Here is a 24,309-nt window from a genome sequence, read left to right as displayed (position 1 = left end):
TATCATAAGGCAGATGTCAATAAGGCATTTCCAAAGACTGTACCATGAAATACAACACACACTTAATTTAGATCATTGTAATTTTAACAAATAACTAAGTATAACGTTTTTTTTTGTATTGGTGTAACAATGAGCTGGAACTCCAGGAAAGCCCCTGTGCCAACAACCACACCAATGAATTATGCAACACTACCTCATCTGGACCATTTCTAAACTGCAGTATATAGGTTAGTTTATGTAGGCCCCATTTAGTGTAACCCAGTCAAAGCAGGAGAAGTAGGCCATCCTGACCTATATTGGGGAACTCAGAATTCACGGACTTCTCTTGACAGTCTCCTTGAAACTGACATCAAGGTGCAACGTGTTTGATGTGATCAGTATCAATTTGTGGCAGCTCTTTTGTGGTTACTGTGTCACTGAACACACAATATATTTTTTAAAAACTTACAGTGAGTAAGGTGTTAAACCTCAAATCAACGTGTACCATGCAAACAACGTGTGGTAAAAAATGCCTTTCTGTGTCTTTCCACTGCTGCTCTCATGAACTTGACAACATGAAGGTTTAATTTAAGAATAACGTTTTGTTCAATGCAATAACTGCCACAAACTTTTATGCTTATTAAAAACAAGGATGTTTAGAAAGGTTTGCATTGTCCTGTGGTGGAGAGAGTGTGCACGGTTTGTAAGGAACAGTAAAGCTCCAACAGTTGGTATGCCAGGGTGGCAGGTTTGCCTCCAGAAGGGGCTCTCTGAGAACCCAGTGGGAGCCAGAGCACTGCAGAGCTCTCCTCCAGCTCAGACCTGTTTCTACAGCTACCAAAAGCTTTCTGGAGATTGCATTCAACTCCACATCCTGCATGTCCAAAATAACGTGCACCATCAAAATATGCTGCAAGATCTGACTGATATGAGGTGTTTACATGATGTGACATTCTGCTCTGTAACAAAAATGAGAGCAATTTAACTCTGACAAATCACACACAGAACAAATAAAAAAGTATGCCAAATTCTTTTCACGCTGAAAATCCATATCAAGTTAAATTAGAAAGGTAAACACACTGACAGGCAGGAGAGAAGACAGATTCAGACAGTGAGCTCCTCCACTGGAACCCAAAAGAGGCCTTGAAATTCTATGAGGTAGATAATTAAATAATCTTTCACTGCGTAATTCCATTTATAGCAGTTCTTGTTTCTAGTGATCCATTTTTAGGACAGATTTTTGTGCTTCCGACTGAAATATGTGCATAATATAATTTGTAAACTGTGTGCAAATCTGAAAAGGGTAAGCCTGACTGTAGTACACTTAGCATTATTTCCTAATAAGAGACTATTTGACCATTTGTGAAAAACGCAAGGACACTTATCAGCGCTTCTTCTTCTGGGTCTCTGCATTAGCTGCTACCATGCAAGTTAAAGTTAAGACTTTTAACTTTAAAATTTTAGACATTCAGTGCTGATGTGTAATGAAAAATATCAAAGTACTACAGGTTTGATGGCACTGAAACTGACTGAACAGCCTCTAGCAACACGATCTAAACAATGCCACATTTAGTTTGTATGGTAGATTTCAAGTAGGGTAGATTCATGGACAAACATTTTTATATATGGTCGCAATTAGAAAAGGTCAAATTGTGGTGACATAAATAACAACCAAAAATAACTTGTATATGAAGTGTCATCAGATTCTACTTTCCTGCTGACCCAAGTAATACCATGCCTGCAGTAACTCATTAACACGACACTGACTGAAGCTGGATTATTAAATATTTGCCAGTACAAATCTCTCTTAAACATAAAATTGACCTTTAAAGCTATTATTTAAATATTGTGTGGGGTAAAATAAAGAAATTCAGTGAAATCCCAGATATACAGGCAGCTAAGTGATGCTGAAACATTGTTTCTTTGTCAAAATCATTTTGAACTCCGTTTTCTGCTTAAACAGAAATAAGACTAAAGCAAACAAATCCTTGTTTATTTCCATTCTCTAGTTTCTACTAATGTGCCAATAATATAAGGTATTTAATGTGTTAATTAATCTTTATCACCATGCTAATTCTTTAACACAATACTGGACTTACCTTGAGTCAATAAATCCAGTAATGACAAAGGTTACTAAAATGTATTATATGACACGTGGTGATGCAACAACATATAGCGTAAGAGGAAAAAAAACTGAAAACCCAGAAAACATGCAGGCATGTTAAACTCTGACTTACATTGAACAGGTTTGTCTTGTTTCTTTCACAGAAAAGTCCTTGTGCTGGCATGTGCTTCAGCTGTTGCCATGGGACACTGCTTCCTAGCAACACATCTCGGGCCCACTGTAGGTTCTGTTTCGGGAAATAAATAAATAAATGAAAAGATCCCACATACATTTTTATGTCAATTTTTATATACAAAACACGGTTGAATTACTAAAGAGAAAACCAAGGGGATACCCCCTTCTTCAAAACAGAGAAGAGATAAACACAAGATGTATCTCTGCATGCAGTGTTTAATATCTGATAAAAAGAAAATTATGCTCATTCGCAAATCACTAAAATGCAGAATGCTTTTCACAGCACGATGACTCACAAATCAGTGTCTGTACCAGTGCTCCGTCTGAAGAGATGGCTAATATCACTTCGTCTTATCTTTCACAATCCTACTAGTTGAAATGAACAAAATGAAAACGAAATTAAAGGGCTTCTTCGCCTTCCATCTTTAGAGCGAAAATAAAGATGGCCAGTCTATGTGAGATGTGAGATTTTCCTAAAAACAAAAAGGAGCAGAGATGCTTTTTGAATATGAGCTGTGAGGGCAGCTGAGCGACCTGCGTCAACAGCATCACATCAAGTGACTATGCTATCAAGTCACTGCCAGGGTGCATTTGCAGCTTGCTAAAAACCACACTGGAGGCAAAAGCTGAGAGATACCTTGCCAGCTTTGTAAGCCTAAACCGAAAGTTATCCTACATTTAAATGAGCCTCAAATTAATTTAATTCTTTAACTAATAAAATATAGAATGAAGACGCTATTAAGAATATATTTGTACATTAGAACACTACCATAATACAGTATTCTCAAGTAAGTGAACATTTAACAAAATGTAAAATAGAAAACAGACAGGACCTTTCCATTTCTAAGTGAGTAAGGACAAAGGCTGTATTAAAAAAGGTTCAACATGCAAAGTGCTGACAGAAGGATGCCACCACAGTAAAGCTCGACACAACTTCCCTGTGCCAAACTGGCTGAGAGAGCACTGCGCTACCACCCACACACACCTCTGCCCACAGAGCCTTATAGGCAACACAGGCTGTTTCAGCAACTTGTGCATCACTGCAGAGCTCACAGGCCCACATGAATATCCAAGAAATACGAAATATCCAACATAGCTCTTATATACTTGTCACAAAAATAATCAATGCCAACAGTCCATGTGACTTTTGAGGAAATTGCAGGAAGTCTTAGTAAGACTCATCTTCTGTAAATGTCACCATTAATGGCAGGAGACACTGATTATAGGTGTATAGCTTGGGTGTAATGGATGACTTGGCCTTTGAAATGAAATGAGAATGAACTAGTGCCATCAGTTAACTCGGATGGTCTGACCTGATGCGTCTTGCTGTTGGTGTAGAAGAAGGCCAGGCGATAGAGGCTCTTGTAGTGTTGAGGGAAGCGGCTGAGGCAGAGGAAGAGAGCACGGACGCACATTTCCACCAGCATTCGCCTCTGATCGGAACGTTCAGTAGGCAGGGCCTTGGGCACCTCAATCACCTCAGCGGGAGGCTCTGGCTTCCGTTTGCCCTCGCTGGCTGGGGTTTGAGGAGCAGCCTGTTGAGAGGGTGCTGGCTTTGGAGGCGTCGCTGGGACAATCAGCGGATTAGGACAAGAGTCCACAGAAATCTTAGAGAATGGAGCCTCCGGTAGTGTCACCACCACAGCTTCTACTACTTCTTGGATAATTTTCTCTTCTGTCTGGATGTTGGTATGGTCTCCCCGTGACACTGGTGTAAGATTTAAATCAAAAACTTTAAGACTGTGAACAAGACACCACATTTATAGTATAGCTCATGTATATTTTTTTACAATTCATATGTGCATGTGCTGACTGATTTAAATGTAGTGGGACAGGTAACTACAGTCAAAAATAAGTTCCATTATCTGAATCACTGTTTACCTGCGTCCTCAGATGCAGGCTGCCCATCTTTTACGGGAGTTGTACTTTCTGATGAGGATGAACTGGTTTTCCCTGAAGCGGGTTTGTGGCTGCTGTCTTGAGAGCTGGTCGGATCTGTGAAGGCATCCTGAGTGGAGTTGGAATCAGAGAGCATCACCACCTCACTGTCCTGACTGCGCTCTGCCAATGGAACACCAACAAAAGAAAAAAAAAAAAAAAAAAAAAACACGTCATGCTGCCAGTTGCATGGCTGCAGATAGGGACAAATAACTTTAGTCTTTTGGAATATGATGGATAAATACACATATTCTGCTTCTAAAAACTGGTAACACAGTTATTATTCAGGTGGGATAGTCTTCAATGGTCAATACACTGAGATTACTGTATTGTTTCAACCAATTATCTAGGATGGGTAATTGCATGCTTTAACAGCATGCTGTGTGGGCCTTTCAAGCTACTGGTTGGTGACTTGTTTTCAATGCCAAACATTCCCTGTTGTAATGTGGGGTAACGGGGGTGTAATAAATTATAATTATGAAACAAAAATAGGTCATGAGCCACAAATCCTTATTAGTGCATCACTAATGACACACTGTTATGAAGGAGAGATGGTTTGTTTTTGTAAGTGGTCCAGAACCAAAATACCAGCATTCCTCTTAATTGCCATGTTGTGCAGCCTCAGCAAAAATAAATGGTCCTTGGCTGGGAACTGTAAATAACAGAATCAAGTTCTGGCTATTTCAGAGAATAACATAGGGCACACATGGGACTACGATTCAGTGAATAGTTAACAGCAAACTTACTATGGTACTGTAGTATTTAATATGTAAACTGAAAACTGTGTATTCAGTGCTTCCTGCAAGAACACACTGGATTAAAATGATAGCCTCTTAAAGAGTTTCGTGGGTAGAGCAGTACCATTCAGGGAAGCCAGCCAAATTGGAGACCTGGGCAGGCAGTAATCATGGTCAAACTCTGGTGAGGCTGTTGAAGATATGGGGAGCTGGTTTTAAAATATAAACATGTAAAACGTCACCTTAAGAATAATCTGCAATTGGCTTAAAAAAAAGAAATCAATAGTTTATCTTTCCGGATAGACGAGGTACAGATTTAATACCACTCTCCTTGAAAATGTAGAACCTGATTCAGACACATTTAGCAACAGGAAGTAAATACATGGTAAAAAGTCAGAAAGAATATCTCTGGTAGATGATAAATTAGATTATAAAATAGAGCATTTTTCCTGATAAAGATTTGATCAAGCGCATGTCTGAATCAGGTCTTACAGTCTTATCACCTCAATGTGCTTTAAGCAGGACTCAAGCCAAAGAGACTGGACACCTACAAGCAAACATGTGCATGGTGGGGTAATTTCTGACTTCAGTCACAGAGTGTGCCAACCACAGGCCAACCATGTTCCTCCTGACTTGGCATTTTCACACTAATTGGCAAAAATTGAAAGTTATGGCCAATTAGTGGAAAAGAGCAAAACATAGGATTCAGGCAAGATTTTGAAATATCTCCTGGCAGTTTGACTTTCTGTCAATTTAAGCCCACACCAAGCTCAAATAACATGAGACCACATGGTACACCAGACAATTTAGTGGATTGTGATACAGGACTAACTTTGTCCAGTCGTGAAGACATTCACCCCATTAGAACTACATGCATTTAAATGGCAAAGCAGGTGGTAAAAGCAAGCAGGCAAAGAGGTAGCAGGCAGGTAGGTAGGTAGGAAGGAATCTGGAAAGGGTGACAAAACTGGCAACGTGGGCAATATGGCTGCGTTATTTGCACATTCAAGCTAAACATGACATATGGGGTGGGTGAACAGACGTCACATTATTTTTCATATGGGAGCAATGGCCAGGATTGTGTTCTCCAAACAACATTCAGTTTCTGTTTCACAATACCCTGTAGAGACTTTGAACATAATTAATTCTGATGTCTTCATGACACAATAAAATATGACAAAAACCTACTCAGGCATACCAAAAGTATCTTCTCTTAAATTCTAACACAGGTACGAATGCGTCACTGCAAGACAAGAGCTTACATAACAGATGATTAATGTGCATGAATCAAAATGGCTAGCTATAATGTTCATTGTATAGAATGTATGCGATGCACATTACCGAAAGCATATTATGTACATGTAGCACATTACTGCATCAAAAAGAGAAAAGATTTTTGAGCATCATGAGAAAACCAGACACTGCTTTGTGGGTTAAATAACAATGAAAATCCTGTTTATCAGAATTGTTGGCGAGAGTACTTCAGCTGTTCTAAAACATGAAATTAGCATCTTTATTTGTATGAGAGAACCCCCAAGTTGTCAGACTTTTGCTAATTTCAGACAAACCTATTATGATAACTTCAGTCTATTATTGATGCACTGTGGAGAAAAAGTAAACTTGAAAACACTGGTTTCTATCAACATATAAAACATTGCTTCTGACCAGGTGCGATTTAATTTTGTACCTTTTTAGAGATATTAGATTGTTTCTGATGTTATTTGTATAATACATGTACTTGGTGGTTTGTCTGTTCTCATTGCTTCAGCTGTACTCAAGGGTTTCTTACAAGAGATTAATGAAAATAAATTACCTGATTAAAACTAGGTGAGAGATGCATGCTGATAAACTTGTAACCATTGTAACTAACAAAACAATGCTAACTACTACTAGCAGACAAAATAGCAACAATCAGGACTGCTGAGAATTGGCAGCCTTTTTGTCGAGGTACAAATTGATGGAGGCTGAATAGTGTCCAAGTCTGCAATACGGCACAGATGTCTCCATGATGCTGTAAGCCTAAGCAAGTTAAAACAAAACAATTATAACATATAAGGAGAGGCAAGATGATTGGTAAGGAAAGAAAAATCAGACCAGCAACAAAGCAGTGACTAGAAATTGATGTTATTCCATTACACAAACACACACGCCCACACATACACACATGCCTTTATGCACCCTGCAAAATTCAATCTTCACTTCTATTTGATTCAGCACTGTTGTTTTGTCAGGCATAGCAAATTAGTCAAATAATCAGTAGCCATATTGCCCATTTCACCACATCCCAATCACCCAGTGCATGGGGATCATTGTAACTGAAACCAAAGCCATTAAGCATGGTGATTAGCAATCTGAGCACTCCCCAGTGGGCTTCCTGTCCCTGTGCAGAAAGGCCAAAGAGCCCAACCCCAGAGACAGTGTCTAGGACTGGGACTGTACCATCAGCCTGCTGCTCTTCATGCCGCTGCTGCTGCCACTGCTGCCGTCGGAGTGTTTTGCGTTTGGCGTAATCGTGGTCAAACGGCGTGGCCACGTAAGGAGGGGATGTCAGACCTGGGGTGGTAACTGATGGGAGGGAGGAGCTCAGGACATTCCCTATGCAAACTGATGAGCAGTTAAAGTCTTCATCCATCATGGAGGGGGGCTTCTCCCTATAATGAATTATAAACAGTGTTGAGAATTAATGGATGGTCGTAACTTTAAATGCTTTTTAGTTATTTTTGCTAAGTTATATTGACAAGGCTTACTTTTCATGGGATCTTGGCATGCTTGGCATACTTTTCTCTTCCCCCCTTGCAAAAGGCCCTGTAGCTGCCTCAACCAGCAAATTAAACAAGAGCTCATGGTCCAGATCAAAATAACCAGATTCTAATAATTTCAGAATGGTGGCACTCAAACGGAAATGCAACTGGAAAATAAAATAAGAAAAAGAAGATTAATAATCCACAGGTTTAGGGACAACCTCGTTCCATATACATGCTTTCTGACAGTTACCTTACATAACACTACACTGATGTGACAAGACATCTAGATATGTGATACTATGTGAGCTACCAGCCACAGGTAGTTTACCTCAAGGGCCTCCATAGCTAGGTCAGGAGGATTATGGTAATGGATTTTCCGAGGGTACCTAGCAGCCTCTTCATGCAGGTAGTTTGCAGCCTACAAACAAATATGAGAAAATCAACAACCCAACGCAAACATCTGGCAAAACACTATGTCTTCAGAAAGCATTCAGAACCCTTTTTGTTTTTCACACTCTTTTGTAAATTAAATTTTTAATGGTAAAAACTGATGCTGTTTTTGCTCATTATGTACAATAACCCTTAATGACAAGTGGAAACAACAAAACACTGTGGCACACCAAACCATAGTTAGGTGCATCATGTTTCTAATCTCCATGAACTGTAGTGAGGCATCGACTATGGCAAGAATATAACACTATTGCTAAAGCTCTGAGTGTTCCCAGAAGCACAGAGGCCTCTATAATTGTGAAATTAAAGAAATGTACAACCATAACCCTTCTGGTCAAGATCAGCCTAGATCTGGGAGATGGCAAAGAACCAGTCACTCTAAATTAGTTCAGAAGTCTACTGGATAGGTTTTAGGAGGAGCTGCCAGAAGGATGACCAATAACACTCAAGGAGTCAGGCCTTTATGGTAGACAAAAGGCATATGGCAGCTCGATCTGGAGTTTAACGAACTCAGGAAAAAGATTCTGAAGTCTGATGAGACAAAAAGTGAAACCTTTGAACAGAACCTCCAAATACTGTGTGTACATCCCAAGTCTCTTAAGTAATCATTCCTCACTCAAACTAGAAGTCATTGGGGTCCCCCAGTCTTGATACATAACTCTGCTTTGCAGATGTCTCACACACACGATTGTCTAGAAGACAGGACATCTAATTTTCCTTGTTAGAAAATTTTCACATTACACATCACTAGTTCTATCACAAAATGAAACTAAATGAAGGGAAAAGATGTAATTGAGGGAAAAGTGAATGCAGTTTAGAGACTTGACAAAGTACTATATCCTTAGTTAATATTGTCCTACAGTGGCAGCATTGTGCTAACGAGTGCTTTAGAAAGACTGGTCAAACCTGAAAAATGGATGACTGCAGCCAAATAGAGAGAAATCACCAGGTTCTGCTAAAAAGTGTACACAGCCTAAGTCTGGGATAGCAGTTCACCTCTCAGCACAACAATGACCTGAAGCATACAGTCAAGATAATGCGGGTGTGGCTTCAGGACAAGTCTCTTTTCGACCACAGGAACTTACTGACCCTTAACCAGAGGTTTCCCATAATCAGAACACATGGGGCAAAGTTTGTTCACTCTGCTCTGAATTTCTGCCAGGTTCTACCCATATTGTCTTTGTATCAATTGCCGTTTCCTCAAGATCAGTGAGAAGTGAGAAGAGGACATGGAGTGCACATCTGGTTGGTTATCATGTATGTAACTAAAACAGCCACTATGAACAGCACAAAAACAATCAGAAAAACAAACTCACTCGGATGCAGATCTGAGAGGAATCAAAACTGTAATTGCTGCCAAAGGGGCTTCTACAAATGAGATGTCAGTGTATGATTCTTAATACATTTTCAACATTTTCACTTTGTCAATATGGATTATTAAGTGTAGAATAATGAGCAAAACTTTCACTTCTGTCTATCTAAACTTAAATATGCAAAATGAGTGCAATAATTAGAAGAAGACAATATGTATGCCTACATCAGGGTTCACTACGTTCACACTGCCCCACTCAGCCTCTGCTGACCTTCATGACACCATGTTTCTTCCAGGTTCATCTGCCCCCACTCATCTAATCAGAACAACAGAACTATGACTAACTCCATACATTGTTCTCTCTTGGAAGAACAATGCGAGGGTGGAAGGGCAGTGATCTTTGTTTTCTGTAGGCGGATTACAAAACTACTCCAGGGAGTGCAAGAAAAATGCCTGCAATCACCTTGGTATTGAAGGATTATTCCAATTATTTTCTAAATCAAGATTTTATTTTCTCGGTTTCCGTGATGACAACTGAATTAAAAATGTCCTTTTTTAATGAATTTACTTTTAAGAATGTTTGTCTATTACACTAATGTACTCATGTATAAAGTCACCTCTTTAAATCTCAATTAATGGAGACTGTATAAACACTGCTTGGATAATCATGAAATACAACTTCAGAAGCAGGATGAATTTGAAAAAGTGTAGAAAATTACAAAATCTATATGTAGGTCACATAGCATTATGTGCATTCTTGTGAAAGAGCTGTTTTGTAAATCACCCTTTAAATGTGAGTCATGTAATTTGCCCTTTAAGAGAGCAGGACTTAACCAAACCTAAACTGATCATAAGGACTATAATCCATATAATAGTCACTGTGGATATCCTCAACATCAAATTTCATTTTTAAATGATAAATAATTCACCATATTCTTCACATAACATTGGCTAAGACGTATGAGCAGGGTTAAGTATTACAGGTTCTTTACCTTTTTGTAAAACTGCAGATATTCTGTTGGAGGCCGCTTGCGTTTCTCTGCTATCTTCCCCAGCATGTAGTGAATAAGCCACTCTTCTTCATCACTGTCACCCTCACAACGGGATGCACTCTGGAAACACTGGAGCGCTGTCTCCAACATGGAATCTCTCCTTTCTTCCATCTAAAACAACACACAGCACAAAACACAGACATGCAGTGGAGCCCTCATGCCTAATTGAGCTTAACACGACAGATCAATTTAGTCTACAACTAATTCACATGCGTAACAAGCATGTGACATTTGTGTAACATCTATATAGCTTATATGTGGAAAATGTAGCATAACAATAGACTTAACATAAACTGACAGGGAATACAGATACACTGCTCATGTTGACAGGGGCCTCACCTGTTTAACTACCTCTGGGGGCAGCTCGCTGCGCCACTGCTTAAGCTGCCGAGAAGCAAATGAATGCAGTGCATAAGACATGGTACCATACTCGATCCACAAAGACAAGTTGGAGCTGTCCATCTCCAGGGCCCTCTTAAAGCAGTTAAGTACTGCCTGGGAGTGTTTCCATATAGGAACGTCACTTTTCAGCTCATTGGAGTTGAGCTTTTCCTGGATACGACTGGCTCGGGCTAAAGCCATACCCGCCCAGGAGTCAAACCTGAGGAAAGGAACATCTTTGAATTTGATGTAATGTAAAATACAACAAAACAAACCCCTATAAAGGCACTGTTATTTGCCAACATTGATAAGCAGAAATAGGCTACCTGTTGGGCCATACACAGATGTCATGCATATAGAACTTTATGGCTTTGGACTGCTCCTTGTTCTTGAAATGGTAATCGGCCAGCAGGTAGTAAACCTCATTAATGATCAGAGGTGGAGGAGCGCTGCCCTCAGGAAGGCATGGGGCCTGAAATAAATTAAATAAAAAATGTCTTAAACTGTTACAGTTACAAGAAGTGAAGTGATAAAGGAAGAACAACAAGACTTAAAAACACAGTAAAAATTAAGATACTGTTTAGATAGTCTAGCTCACTGATGCTCCCTACATTCACTCTCGACCCACTGACTGACCTTCTCTGACAGGCCCTCAATATAGGCTGCCACTTCTTCCATGCTGAGGACTGGGGTGTCACTTGAGGGAGCAATGCCAGCAAACCTTCTCAGCAGATTGGCCAGCTCTGCAGACACTGTGCTCGTCTTATAGCTGTCAAACTCAGGCAGTGACTTAGGTTTGAAATACTGGAACATGAAGAGGGCATCACTCCACAGCAGTTCAACCTGTAAAACACAGAAAGTATTAGTGTCATATTGCATTATGTTAAGAGTGTAACAAAAAGCACCAGAGCAAATTAGTGGTAACAAGGTTTAGAACGGTAGTTATCTAAAGGAACAGAGGGAATGACACCCACCTAGTGCTGGGACACATACATTACAAAAAGTACAAGCGACCAAGTTCTGTCAAGCCTCCCAGTGCTATGAGTCACACAGGGATTAAATTTGCAAGGTATTATTAGAGTTACTAGATTTTAAATTTTTTGTAGTCAAGTCACATGTAGCTATTCCCAAAGAATGATTGTTATCAAAACAAATAAATGCTGGACTAACTGTGTTAGACTCCACATAGTAGACACAGAAGAGTGCACAAAATATTTACTATAAATAAAACAGTAAAGTACTATAAACTAGAATTTTCAGGGAATGATGTTTGTGGTTTGTCTAAATGGGTTCACATTTTCCACTCGGCAAATTAATGCTATTATGACATCAATGCCATTTCACAGCCTCAATTTATTTAACGTGTGTACCTTGTAAGCCAACAAAACAACATTAATGGATGAAGCAGACTTCCTCTGTGTTGTGGAGGTTAATGCGTCATCAAGCACTCTATTTATGTAGGTTTGCCAATATACACGAGAAATCATACCTATTAAATAAAGCTTTGAGCCATTTTCACCACCTCTTCACTATTTCACCGCCTCTTCACCAGCATTTGGCTATCAAGTAATTACCAGCTCAGTCACAATTGGAGTTGTGTTTTTACACTTTCAATTAAATACTACACTCACTGTCCACTTTATAACGTACATCTGTACAATCTAGTGTGATCCAATACAGCAATTAAACCACGAATTCAACCTTAACAATGATCACAATGTTAAATTTTGGCTCAAACTGGCAGAGACGTATTGTGTGGTATTGTGCAACATAAACTTATTATGGAAGTTTGTAGTTCTCCCTTCAAGTGTGTTTAAGAGGTATACAGGTATACCAGTTTGTATTAGTATTACTGTGTTTGACCTGAGGGGATGAGTGGTCCTCGAGGTAGCGGGCCTTGCTCTTCTTACTAGGGTAGGCATATAGACAGAAAAAGCACTGTTCCAAAGCCATCTCCAACTCCTCTTTGTAGGGGTGAGATTCATTGTTCGAGGGAGCAGCAAACTCTTTTTCCAAAACTCGAACCTACAACAAAGCATAAAAATGAAATTATTGAAATGGCTTTTATAAATGGGTTCACAGTAATACAAAGTCTGTTTCAGATAAATGTTTTAAGAAGCAATGAATATAGAATAATTATTAATTTCTTCAATAATTTCTTTCAATAAAAAAATCAATAAGCGTAAGTCTACAAAGAAACTTACAAAGAACTTAAGGAGTGCACCGTCTGAGTTGCAGCACAAGGAGCGACGGCCAAGATACTCATGTGCTGTGTTAAGAAGCATCAGGGAGGAGGGCAGCATAGGAGTGTCTGAATCATCTGAAAATGAGATGGGATGGGGTCACTAACAACTGCCAGGACAACACAGGAAGTGTAAAACTGAAGACATTAAAACAAGAATCAACAAACCTTCATCATCCCCTATTGATATATGCTGTCGAAGCATACAGTTAAAAGCAGCCTCTTCGTGTTTAATAATGCGATACAGGATAATCCAAGGCAAAACTGAGAAGAAATAAGGCTCCTTGGGATCGTCGGAAATGGTCATGCTAAGATCAATCAGCTGAAAACACAACAGCAATGACACAATAAATCTAAATATCAAAAAAGCTTTAGGTTAATTATTATATTCACTGTTTCTTTCAGACAACCAGGGTTATCTTTAGCTCTCTTCTAACCTGAATCAGGTTGTTAGCCAGTCGAGCCATACTAGAGAAGTGGGGAACTTTGCTTAGAAGCTCAGAGTCTTTGTTGAAGCAGACCTCAATGCCATCCAGCAACTTTCTTATGATGCTGACCCACTCCTCCTTACTTGGGGGAGAGGTGTTCGAAGCAGAGCTGAGCTGCTGCAGGGCTTCATTCAGAGCCACTTCGCTGCACTCGAAACACTGCTGGTAGTCTTGCAGCTTCAGCAGGGAATTCTATGGAAACGGGGTAATTTCGGATAATGACAAGTGTCAACCATCACACATTTCAAAAGACACATTGGTTGAATTGATGTAGCATAATTAACCTGCAGTAGCATCAGCTGAGCAGGCCGCTCTGGTGCTGAGCTCACAAACTCCAGAGATTTACTCCTGCTCCCGTAATTAAGAGTGGGCTGCAACAAGCGCACAACAGACTCAAAGTCTGCAGACTCAAAGAGACGCTGGATCTCCTCCAAAGACTGACAACGCTCCAGAGACTTCAACCTCTTGTCAATCTGTGAACGACCGTCGAAACCAAAGTGAATCCCACAACATCAACAGCTACAGCTGAAGTTATTATATTATATATAATATATTATATTACGCTGATCTTTTTAAGCAAAACTTTCTATTGTGCATATATAACACTCAATGTATTACCACAGAAAAGCTGGAATGGTAATATTGAGAAATTAGTTCTGATAACATGTTGGAACCAATATTTAAACCAATGAAACACATTTGTTTTATCAACCAGTCCACTGACCTCCTCCACAGAGATTACTGCATCTGCACGTAAGTTAGGCAGGTTGATAGCGTAATGTTTCCCATCAGGGGTCTTTGGTTTGCTCTGTAACAGGCCTATACAGACATCGTAGCTCTCCAGGGCCAATTCCATATCTCCCTGACAGAAGTTAAGAAACACAGACTTACAGTACTAGTTATAACTGGGTGTAAAGGACTCAAAAGCAGAAGTCAGCATTTATTTTATATTCACTTTACCTGTAGGGCTAAGAACCGTGCCTTGAGCCAGTAGACACGCACCATAACATCCAGCCAGTCATTCTCAAACAAGTCCTTTTGGGATGAGCCTAATGCCAGGAGTAACATATCACCCTGGAAATGCTGCCCAGGGAATTCTGAGTCAGCTGTATCATTGCTAGCACCAATGCTGCTTCTTCTCGGTGACACTATATAAGGAAAAAAACTCCAATTTATTATACAAGTCATGAGAAATTATCAATAAAGATTGCACTGGGAGAATGTGACTCCTGAAACTGAAGTTAAGGAACAGACGGGTTTAATTTTGGCCTGTTGTCAATTTATTAACATATGAACATTAATTAGCTTTGACTGGCTCTCAATATATGGAGAACTGAACTCGGGCCATGCGTAATGGTAAAGGAAAAAATGCTGCTCCCATTAAATTCCTTTTACAAATTCTGTATATCATTCTCAAAAGTGTAACTGCAGTGCCCCCTTCGGGCCAGAGATTGCAATTTGAAATTAAATCACAACAATTTTTGCACATTTAGGTAAATAAAAATTGAGAAATGCCATACAACATTTAAAACAGAAAACAGGAATCTTAATGGTTAGTAAACTAGTACTTACAAGTCTTCCCTTTTTTGTGTAACCACTGCTCCAGCTTCAACTCCATGCATGCTAAGCTCATTGCCAACATCTCCTACACATGTAGCAGATATAAACACATCAGAGTGGGTTCAAAATGCAAAACCAATAATGATGAAACACTACAGTTAAACCCCTGGTTCCAATTTGAGAATATTTAAACCTACTAGACCCTGGACGGACGTGAAGACATTTGCTAAAATAACACAATTTTTTTCACAGTTTTCATTTTTACACAAAACAAAAATTATTAAGATGCACAACACCAAAGTGAACCTGTTGAAATAATTATAGTTAAGGATTTTTTCCCTGATTGAATGTTGCAGGGAGCAATATTTTCTGTCCAGCGAGTCTCTGGCTCACAGGAAATCATTCTAAAACAATTAACATCTGCAATCTAATTACAATTCATGTAATCAAGAAACTTAACCAGTTTTCTTGTCACATACCCGGATGTGTTGGTTGCTGCAGTCCCGAAGCAGAGGGTTAGGAAGACCACCACTATGTTTCCTCCACATCTGATAGACATCCAGTACCACAGCAGTGAGCCCTTGAGGCCACTCCTCCATGAAGTTCTGACACACTGCTTTCAGATAGCGCATCATAAGGTCCAGTATGCCACCATTGGTCATATTATTGAGTAGAAAGTTGTGGACATCTTGTTGTTCTATACAAGAGAATGCACAGTTTGTTAAGATAACTGAAATGGTGTGATGCCACAGGCATGCATAGTAAATACCTAATACACAACATACCAGATTCCATGTATTCAACTGAATCAACAGGCAAACAACTCCCATGCAAAGGCTGTATGTCCTCTTTCCCTTCACACTGTGTTCCAAGATTACTCAGACTCTCATCATCATCCGGGTCAAACTTTTTTAGCCTGGAAGGTAGGTACTTAAAAAGCAGCTCCTGAAAATCAATCTTCTCCTCCTTCTTGCATTTTGTGTTCCGAACACGTGCTGAGCGTCGCTTGGCGGTCTCTCCACTATCTTCAATCACGCGTTTCCTTTTCGGAGCTTTCTTCACTTTGTCGGTGAGAGAAACCTCCATGGCTGTAGCTGTGAACATAAAACAGACAAACTTTTTACAGAATGCTGACTATACAGTTGCTTTCATAGTTTAATAAGCTAATACTACTAGAATTCTCGAATATCATGAATAGGCAAAAAGAGGATATATTTCTCATCAACAACTAACCGACAAGTGGAGCAGAACTGATCTCCACAGTGGTTTGACTGGGTGTAATCAGAGGTTGAGTGCATGGTTGGGGTAACACTGCTGGCTCAGGCAAGGACACTGGTGGCAAGGATGAACTAGGGCTGCTGCTCAGCACGGTGGTCTGGCCTAAACTGACCGGGCTGCTGGGTTGGGGGAGGTTCTGGAGGAAGTGTGGGTCACGGTACTCTGACAAGTCAATTCTGCGGCCAAGACTCGGCCGAGGTGGCTCACATGTGGTCTGATGTCTGTACATCGCGAGAAGACTTTCCCCCACATGCTTCCATCTAAGATAAAAAAAAAACAAAAACATTTAATTAACATTCCATTAGATTAGTGTGTTAAAAAGGGATACAAATAGCAAAACAAACAAAAAACAGAATAAGTTAAGTTCATATTAATGTAGTATATCCTTTTTTTTTTTTTTATGTTCTAGATCTGCATGAGTATTAGCTGGCCTATCCTCAGAAAGGCACATAAAGATGCACAAATCCTGACACATATATATATTTTTTTAATTATTATTCAAAAGAGATGAGCTAATTTAAATGAAACCACCTAGACACAAGACCATCAAACACAGCAGCACATCACTCACGAGAGGCAGCGAATGGGCTGAATCAGGACAAGGTCAGGTTTTGGTTCACAGTGGGAGAGAGCCTGTCTGCGCTTTCTTATCTCCAGTGCCTCTTCCACAATGGTATTGCGTTCCTCTTCCTCCACTTCCACATAGTGGATAGACATATTGCTGTAAATGGACCACACCATACAACGACACAGGGGTTTGTCAGCGATGTGAAACTGTGAAGCTGCAGCACAAGCACATTCTAAGATGAGGAGGCAAAAGTAAACTGCTTTTTACCATTTCATGAACATTTGCAATGTGTCTCTCTTCAGACAGGGCTGCTCTTCAAATATTTTTTCCTTTAACACCAGGCCTTTAGTGTAACAATGATCCTTCTCTAGGGCCTTGGCGATGAAGTACAGACAGCCTGGAAAAATGTTTGCATATGATTTCTTCCAATTACTTCTCTACTTTAACTCTCACATTGACAATGACACAGGATAAAAAGCTTATGATGATGTATTACATACAGGTGTAGTCACTTAGTGTGTAAAGAATAGTTATAAGGTTGTCCAGGCACGGCCAGTGGTCTGGGTTACAGTGCAATCCCTCCTCAAAGGCATGTCGAGCAAGGGGAATGCGCACCAGTCGCACAGCCACCTGACCAATTTTATACCACATGTTGACGTCAGTGGAATCCAACATTACTGCCTAATAAAGGAACAGAGAAGAAAAAATTGTATGAACACTTGCCATAGTGTTATGCAGATGAATTTAAAAGACGCATTTTTTTTGTCTTATTTGGTGCCATTCCCAAGGATAATAGACTGGCACTGTTGTATTGTTCTACCTCCAAATAAAACTCCATAGCAGTCTCCAGGTCATCCCGTGATGCAGCCATACTAGCCAAGTTTTTAAAAGTAGAATATTTCAGCATCAGTCCAGGATGCTTGAGACCCACTCTCTGGTCATCTGAGGGCATGGCCTAAGAATTTAAAGGATACATTACTGGTGACACCAAACACAATATAACACAGTATTGTGCTTCTTGAACATAAAAGCACGACGCATACTGAACATTTTATTAAATCAGTGAAAATAATTTTGTCACATAAACTGAATTTTAGTCAAAGAACGCTGATGCAATTAGAGAAAAAGGTATTCAGCACTAGCAGATAATATCAAAACTTAATGGGCTTTATTGCTGTGATTATGTGAGAGCACTGATCTGTAGTACATCCCAGATACACTGAATTTTAGATTTTAGATCTATGTCATCAAATTAAAGATTTTTGACAACAGTGACATGACTCAAATTGTATCAAATATTTACCTCTTTGAGCAGTGGAGTTTTGAGGAGCTCATGATAAGCCTTGGCAGACTCTTCAAATTTGTCATGTTTTTGAAGATCTAAAGCTTTATGATATAGAGCAAAAGCCTCTGCTTCCTATGGATAAAACAAAGGTGACAACATTTTAAATTATAATGTGAAAAGTAATGACATGACATCAGTGAAGATGTCACATATTTCTCAATCGTTACAGTAAACTCTGTACCTGGGCCTCTTTCGTCTGACTCTTGTTAGTTTTCAATGGGTCTTCAGACTCATCTGCAGCTGTTGCAGCAGCATTTAGAGCTGCTATGCGAATCTGTACAGAACAATGCAGAAAAACCAACCATAACCTTTGGGTAACACATCAAGGACAGCTAATGGAAGCATATCAGTGTGCACATTCACAAGAAGTATTGATAAGCCAGCCAAAACAGACATTAAAGATACAATCGACGATATTAAGTCTTACCATCCTAATAGCTGGAAAGTAGACCTTCCACCTTCAGGGCCTGCAGCTTTTCGTATGATCTATATAACGTTACATGTCGGGGAGGCAAATAGAGATCAAGCGAAGAAGACAACAAAAACAAGTAAATGCAGTGTTGAAGGTGTTGATGTTTGGTGAGAAAACATACAAAAAAAATGTATTGTACGGCCCATCTCTCGACAACCACCTATAAAGACTCGCTTTACACAACCTTTTAATTAGTAATTAAGTGCCAGTCGTCTACAAGACGTCGTCTATTATTCAATGTGTATATTGCTGATTGCATGTGGTGCTCTGATTAAATAAAGCCCAGCTCGACCTAACTTTAAAAAGCAGGGAAACCTTATACAGTGTTAGACAGTTATCGTCTACACTATACTAGAAGGGGCTAGAGGAACGGGAGTGATTAGCTAGCCTTAGCCAAATGCCACTCAAAACCCAGCCTGGGTAGCGTAGCTCTGTGTTGGGGCAATAAGGCACAGTACCCTGAGTGATGCTTCACTGGCTTATAACACAAGCAAAACTCCGGACAGAAGGTGGTGAATATATTTTCCCTAGGTTTTAACAAACAAGTTCAGCAGGTAACAGCAAATTATTGCCTCAGCTAGCTGATGTAACGTTTATCAGACACCTAGCTAACTAATGCTAGGCTAGGTTAGCTAACAGTGTTTCACCGGGTGACCATCACTTGCAAAGCAGGGAGGCTTACCGTTCATAATCGTTTTAACTACGTGTGTTAACGTTGGTAACAATGCAGCAAGACAGCGAACCTTCCAACACTGCGATCATGAGTGGACATGAAGCACAAAGCAAGTTGTAAACTTCATTTATCCATCATCCTTTGTTGTTGTCAACGTTAGGAGCGCCTGCGTCACAGAACGACATTTGCTACCCGCCAGTCAGTAACCTCGTCACTCATTGGTCAATAAGTTGTGTGGGCGTATTTATGTGTCCAATCACAGAGTGTGATTTTAAGTGAAATCACCTCAACAAACGTAACTTACCTCCCAGGCAAATTATAATTAGAAATAACAATATGACAAGCATAGTTAGACTTTAGCTATTAATATGGCGGATACACTTTTAAATTACGTAAAACGGTCTCACCACATAATGTTGTAGTAGTTAAATAACAAAGTGAATCATGTCAGTGTAACCATTGCAGAAAAATATAATATTCACTAGTATTTTCTTCAGCCAAACCTTTTTTTCTCATAAGTTAAACCAACAGTATTATTAATTTCAATCATGCGACAACAGATTCCATACCCTGTTTCTACTGCAGGGCAAACCATTGCCAGTCTCAAAAACAGTAGGTTTATTTATAAGCACTTTGTGTAGACAATTACCATACGTACTACATTTCTCCTACATCATAATCTACATAATCTTTTTCAGTTTCATAGTTTGCATTTGTAAGGTGTATGGTAAACAGACAACCACTAGATGGCAAACCTTTATCATAATAATGTAAAATGTCTGACATTGAGGTGATATTTTTCAATCATGGGATCTTTCAGACGGTTACATTTTTGTTCATATTCTAATATATTTATCCATTATACTCACAATATCATAATAATTAATGCTCTTTTTTTGTACAGTAGACAAATGATACCACCCAGTGCCATTTTAGAAGGTTTTATTTCCCCTTCCATCAATACAGATAAATTATGTATGTGTCATGCTTTACAGTGGCCATTTGTAACAAGTTCTGCAGTTTTTACAAGTAACAGATACTGTTTTTATCCTCAGTGACCCTGTCTGTTGCAGTCCCTTGCTGCTTATTCCAATCCTCCTCCACCCTCCTACACTCCTCACCCCACCCAGTCTCTGTCTTGGCTGAGACTAGCAGCCTGGACCATTATCAATTCATTCTGTCAGCATACCGGCAAAAAAAAAGCTTACGTCACAGTCATTACTGGCTCTATATAAGTCAGGGTAATGCAGACCCACTATGCAGTCAACCCAGCTATATTGCTAGACATAGAGTAGCCCATCTCTCAAGGCATGACTTCCACTGGCTTTGACCCTTACTACCCTTCTACTTACAAGAGGAGAGTAGTTGTGCGCAGTACAGGATATGGAGCCGGTGGAGGAATAGGATCTAGGTCTGCCTGTTTCAGTCATTCTGCCCCAATAGCTTCCTATGCATCCTCACGCAGAATTTATCCAGCGCAAACTCGAGCTACTTCCACCTACTCCTCTGTGCTGTCTGCTCCAGTGCTTGCAGCTGCTACTGAGCTACGCCTTGACCAAGCAGCCCAGGTCAGTTCTGAGTTCAAAGCAATAAGGACCCAGGAGAAGGCTGAGCTGCAGGACCTGAATGACCGCTTTGCAAGCTTCATTGAGCGGGTCCATGAACTGGAGCAGCAGAACAAGTTGCTGGAGACTGAACTGCTACTGCTCAGGCAGAGGAATGCAGAGCCATCCAATCTACAGGCCCTGTATGAGCATGAGATCCGCCAGCTTCGTGCTGCTGTAGAAGAGGCCCGCCACGAGAAAGAAGCAGCCCAAGATCACAGGGATCGAATGGATGATGTGCTGAGGAACCTGCAAAAGCGCTATGAGGAGGAAGTGCTTGGCAGAGAGGAGGCAGAGGGGAGGCTAATGGATGCTAGAAAGGGTGCAGATGAAGCTGCACTGGGTCAGGCTGAACTTGAGAAAAGAGTTGGTACTCTGCTGGATGAGCTGGCCTTCCTGAAGCGTCTGTGTGAGAGTGAAATTGCAGAGCTGCAGACCCAAATACAGTACAGTGCAGAGGTGTCAGTAGAGATGGAGGTCACTAAACCTGACCTATCTGTTGCTCTTCGCGACATCCGAGTGCAGTATGAGAAGCTGGCCCAACGCAACCTCCAGTCAGCTGAAGAGTGGTTCTGTAACAAGATGAATGTGATGACAGTAGGTGCTGCTCTCAACACTGAAAGTGCAAGAAATGTCAAAGATGAGGCTGGAGAATACCGCCGGCTCCTCAAAGCCAAGACGCTGGAGATTGATGCCTGCCAGGAGATGAACCAAGCTCTGGAAAACCAACTACAGGAGGTGGAAGCTAAACAAAGTGCTGAGATCTCTGCACTGCAGGTCAGAAACAGAAAGACACTGAAGTAAAGGGGCAGTGTTGCCTGTGTCCCTACATTTCTTTCTATGATAAAAATAATTTAAAAATAAATAAAGATGGTGAATGGAAATTGAGATGAGTGTTACAGCCTTGTGGCCAGTTTTAGAGCATGACACCCCAAAGATTAGATTAGATACTATGTACATCCACTATGTTCTAACTAATATGCCACTAACACATTTATTTTGTTTCTATACAGGATACAATAAGTCAACTGGAGGAAGAGCTGAGAGCAAACAAGAGCGACATGGCTCGCTACTTGAAAGATTATCAGGACCTGCTGAATGTGAAGATGGCCTTGGATATTGAAATTGCAGCTTACAGGTAAGTAATTTAATCATTAATTGATTCTTTGCCATGTTTTGCTTACTTTATTATAGTTTGTGTTTGTACTGAGTGCCATATATAATAATGTAAAATTAAAAAGATATAATGAAAATGTGTTTCTTGTTGTGTTTCTTGTCACAGGAAGCTCCTTGAAGGAGAAGAGAGCCGTTTAAGTGTGGCAGGACCGGGCTCTGCCATGGTTTACTCCCAAGCCATGTATGCTGCTCCAGCCTATGGAAGAACACACGTCTCCATGCAGTCTGCAGTGCCGTACCTGCTGAGCTCTCGCTTGTATACTTCATCACTCTCCACAGAGGAGACAATTTCTGCAAGCCAGGCACAGCAAGCAGAGGCTAGCCCTCCTCAAGAGGAGGAGGAAGAGCAGGTGGAAGAGGAAGAGAAGGAGGAGGAGGATCAGGAGCAAGAGGAAGAGAAGGAAGGAGAGGACGAGGAAGAGCAGGGAGAAGAGGGCCAGGAAGAGGAGGAGGTGGAAGAAAAGGAGGAGGAAAAACAAGAAGAGGGAGAGGAAGAAGCAGATGGAGAAGGTTAGTGTGGTCATTTTGTTTAATTAATATGTGCATGTGTGTAGCAGTAAATTATTGTCTTTCATCTTTCCTCATTGATTTTGGAACTGAAGAGGGTGAAGCAGAAGATGGAGAAAAACAAGAGGAAGGAGGAGATGAGACCCAAGCTCAAGAAGAGCACGACGCACAGCAGAAAGAAGAAGAGGGTGATGCAGAGGGTGAGAAGGGGGAGGACGAAGAAGCTGGCGAAGGAGAGGAGGTGGAGGCTGAAGACAAAGATGAAAAAACATCAGATAAAAAAGTTTAAATTTTCATGCTTTATAAATACCTGCTAGCTTGTAGCTGAATGATCTCTGGTGCTCAACATACCGAGATTTCTTGATGTCTTATTCAAACCAACTGATCTTTTGAAAATAAGTATTGCTGAATGTAGCTTCTGTATGATCAACGTGCCTAACACGTATGCCCACGTGCACGATGTCCCAGCAAAGGAATTAAACTATTTAAAAGCTAGATACCATGTCTAGAAAAGAAATTCTGCATTGTGAAGATTTGTTTGCAAACACCTGTGTGCTTTACTGCCACCGAAACATGCCTGTATGTCTGTACGTGCAATACCGACTTTGAAATGCCTTACTTCAGGTCTCCACTGAGTGCTTTAAGTCCACAATGTGCTGCAATGATCTTCAATAAAGCCTTGAAGCCTTGTCAACCTAGAGCTGGCTCCGGGCTTTTCATTTGTACTTATAAACAGGAATACTTTCAATGAAATGACAAATCAAACAACATTTAGCACGCATTAGTAAAAAATGATATTCAGCTTTTAGGTTATTCTACTTACTTTCACAAGCCAGGATTGAGATTTTTTACTTGTTAATTTGCCTGGGGCTCCTTTTCTTATTCTGGCTTTAAAACTAAATGTTCTCTTCCCACTGGAATGTTAATGGAGGTTAATGGTAAAAGTACATATGGCAGCTAAAGAGCCCTTGATAAATCACAATTGACTGGAGGGGCTGGAGCAAAACAGCAAGTCAGCAAGTCAGGATTGTTTAAGGTCTTTCCATCAGTGAAAAAACACATGAGGTTATCAGACAGTATCAACCTTCACATCATCAGCATCGCCTGCTAGTGGAACATCATTCATTTTTTCTTGTTAAATATTGAAGTTACAGTGTCTTTTTTGTCTTCATCTCAAGTCAGCAGGTTGTCTCTGTTCTGATGTGCCTACAGTCTCTGTGTGATCAGTGAGCTGACACCAGTGTTTTTCCTGCTGCCTCACCCTCACCCACATCACTGTCCATAAATCAGAGTGCACTGAAACCTTTATGACTCAGCTGCACCAAGGAATCTGGCCAAGTGTCAACTCAAGCAGGACAGCGAGAAAGAGAGGAAGGGAGAGAGCAATTTCATTATTTTATTAGGGAGAGGGAGACTGAGGAGGAATCAAGGAGACAGAAAAAGAAATATCTCACTGCACTAAACCTTGATGGAGGACAGACTGTTTTTTACCTAGCAAGGAGGT

At 40.3% G+C, this 24,309-nt stretch overlaps 2 protein-coding genes across 5 annotated transcripts in view; one reads left to right on the top strand and one right to left on the bottom strand.

The window, feature by feature from the left end:
* Positions 1-19,695, bottom strand: part of cabin1 (calcineurin binding protein 1) — a 36,720-nt gene extending 17,025 nt beyond the window's left edge. The window contains exons 1-30 of one of the 4 annotated variants that reach the window (XM_026344329.1): positions 19,528-19,695; positions 18,801-18,859; positions 18,555-18,647; positions 18,332-18,445; positions 17,849-17,983; positions 17,529-17,709; positions 17,296-17,425; positions 17,032-17,181; positions 16,416-16,720; positions 15,968-16,276; positions 15,662-15,879; positions 15,195-15,267; positions 14,583-14,770; positions 14,347-14,484; positions 13,907-14,095; positions 13,572-13,814; positions 13,303-13,456; positions 13,097-13,212; positions 12,756-12,917; positions 11,529-11,735; positions 11,219-11,364; positions 10,851-11,112; positions 10,452-10,622; positions 8,026-8,115; positions 7,701-7,861; positions 7,393-7,604; positions 5,078-5,143; positions 4,160-4,339; positions 3,592-3,986; positions 2,217-2,330 (exon numbers count right to left, since the gene is read on the bottom strand). In XM_026344329.1, coding sequence (XP_026200114.1) covers positions 2,217-2,330; positions 3,592-3,986; positions 4,160-4,339; positions 5,078-5,143; positions 7,393-7,604; positions 7,701-7,861; positions 8,026-8,115; positions 10,452-10,622; positions 10,851-11,112; positions 11,219-11,364; positions 11,529-11,735; positions 12,756-12,917; positions 13,097-13,212; positions 13,303-13,456; positions 13,572-13,814; positions 13,907-14,095; positions 14,347-14,484; positions 14,583-14,770; positions 15,195-15,267; positions 15,662-15,879; positions 15,968-16,276; positions 16,416-16,720; positions 17,032-17,181; positions 17,296-17,425; positions 17,529-17,709; positions 17,849-17,983; positions 18,332-18,445; positions 18,555-18,647; positions 18,801-18,803 — 4,905 coding nt within the window. In that variant the 5' untranslated portion in view covers positions 18,804-18,859; positions 19,528-19,695. The remainder of the gene's footprint in view (positions 1-2,216; positions 2,331-3,591; positions 3,987-4,159; positions 4,340-5,077; positions 5,144-7,392; positions 7,605-7,700; positions 7,862-8,025; positions 8,116-10,451; positions 10,623-10,850; positions 11,113-11,218; positions 11,365-11,528; positions 11,736-12,755; positions 12,918-13,096; positions 13,213-13,302; positions 13,457-13,571; positions 13,815-13,906; positions 14,096-14,346; positions 14,485-14,582; positions 14,771-15,194; positions 15,268-15,661; positions 15,880-15,967; positions 16,277-16,415; positions 16,721-17,031; positions 17,182-17,295; positions 17,426-17,528; positions 17,710-17,848; positions 17,984-18,331; positions 18,446-18,554; positions 18,648-18,800; positions 18,860-19,527) is intronic. The other 3 variants (XM_026344331.1, XM_026344330.1, XM_026344332.1) reach the window with 3 other exon arrangements.
* Positions 19,696-20,825: 1,130 nt separating this feature from the next.
* Positions 20,826-23,484, top strand: neflb (neurofilament, light polypeptide b). Its single transcript, XM_026343670.1, has 4 exons — positions 20,826-21,899; positions 22,136-22,260; positions 22,405-22,808; positions 22,901-23,484. The coding sequence occupies exons 1-4, from the start codon at positions 20,829-20,831 to the stop codon at positions 23,092-23,094; spliced, it is 1,794 nt and encodes a 597-aa protein (XP_026199455.1). The 5' UTR covers positions 20,826-20,828; the 3' UTR covers positions 23,095-23,484.
* The last annotated feature ends 825 nt before the right edge of the window (positions 23,485-24,309 follow it).

This window comes from Anabas testudineus, chromosome 9 (assembly GCF_900324465.2).
Source record: "Anabas testudineus chromosome 9, fAnaTes1.2, whole genome shotgun sequence".
Lineage (NCBI taxonomy): Eukaryota > Metazoa > Chordata > Actinopteri > Anabantiformes > Anabantidae > Anabas > Anabas testudineus.
This window is presented reverse-complemented; position numbering and strand designations above follow the sequence as displayed.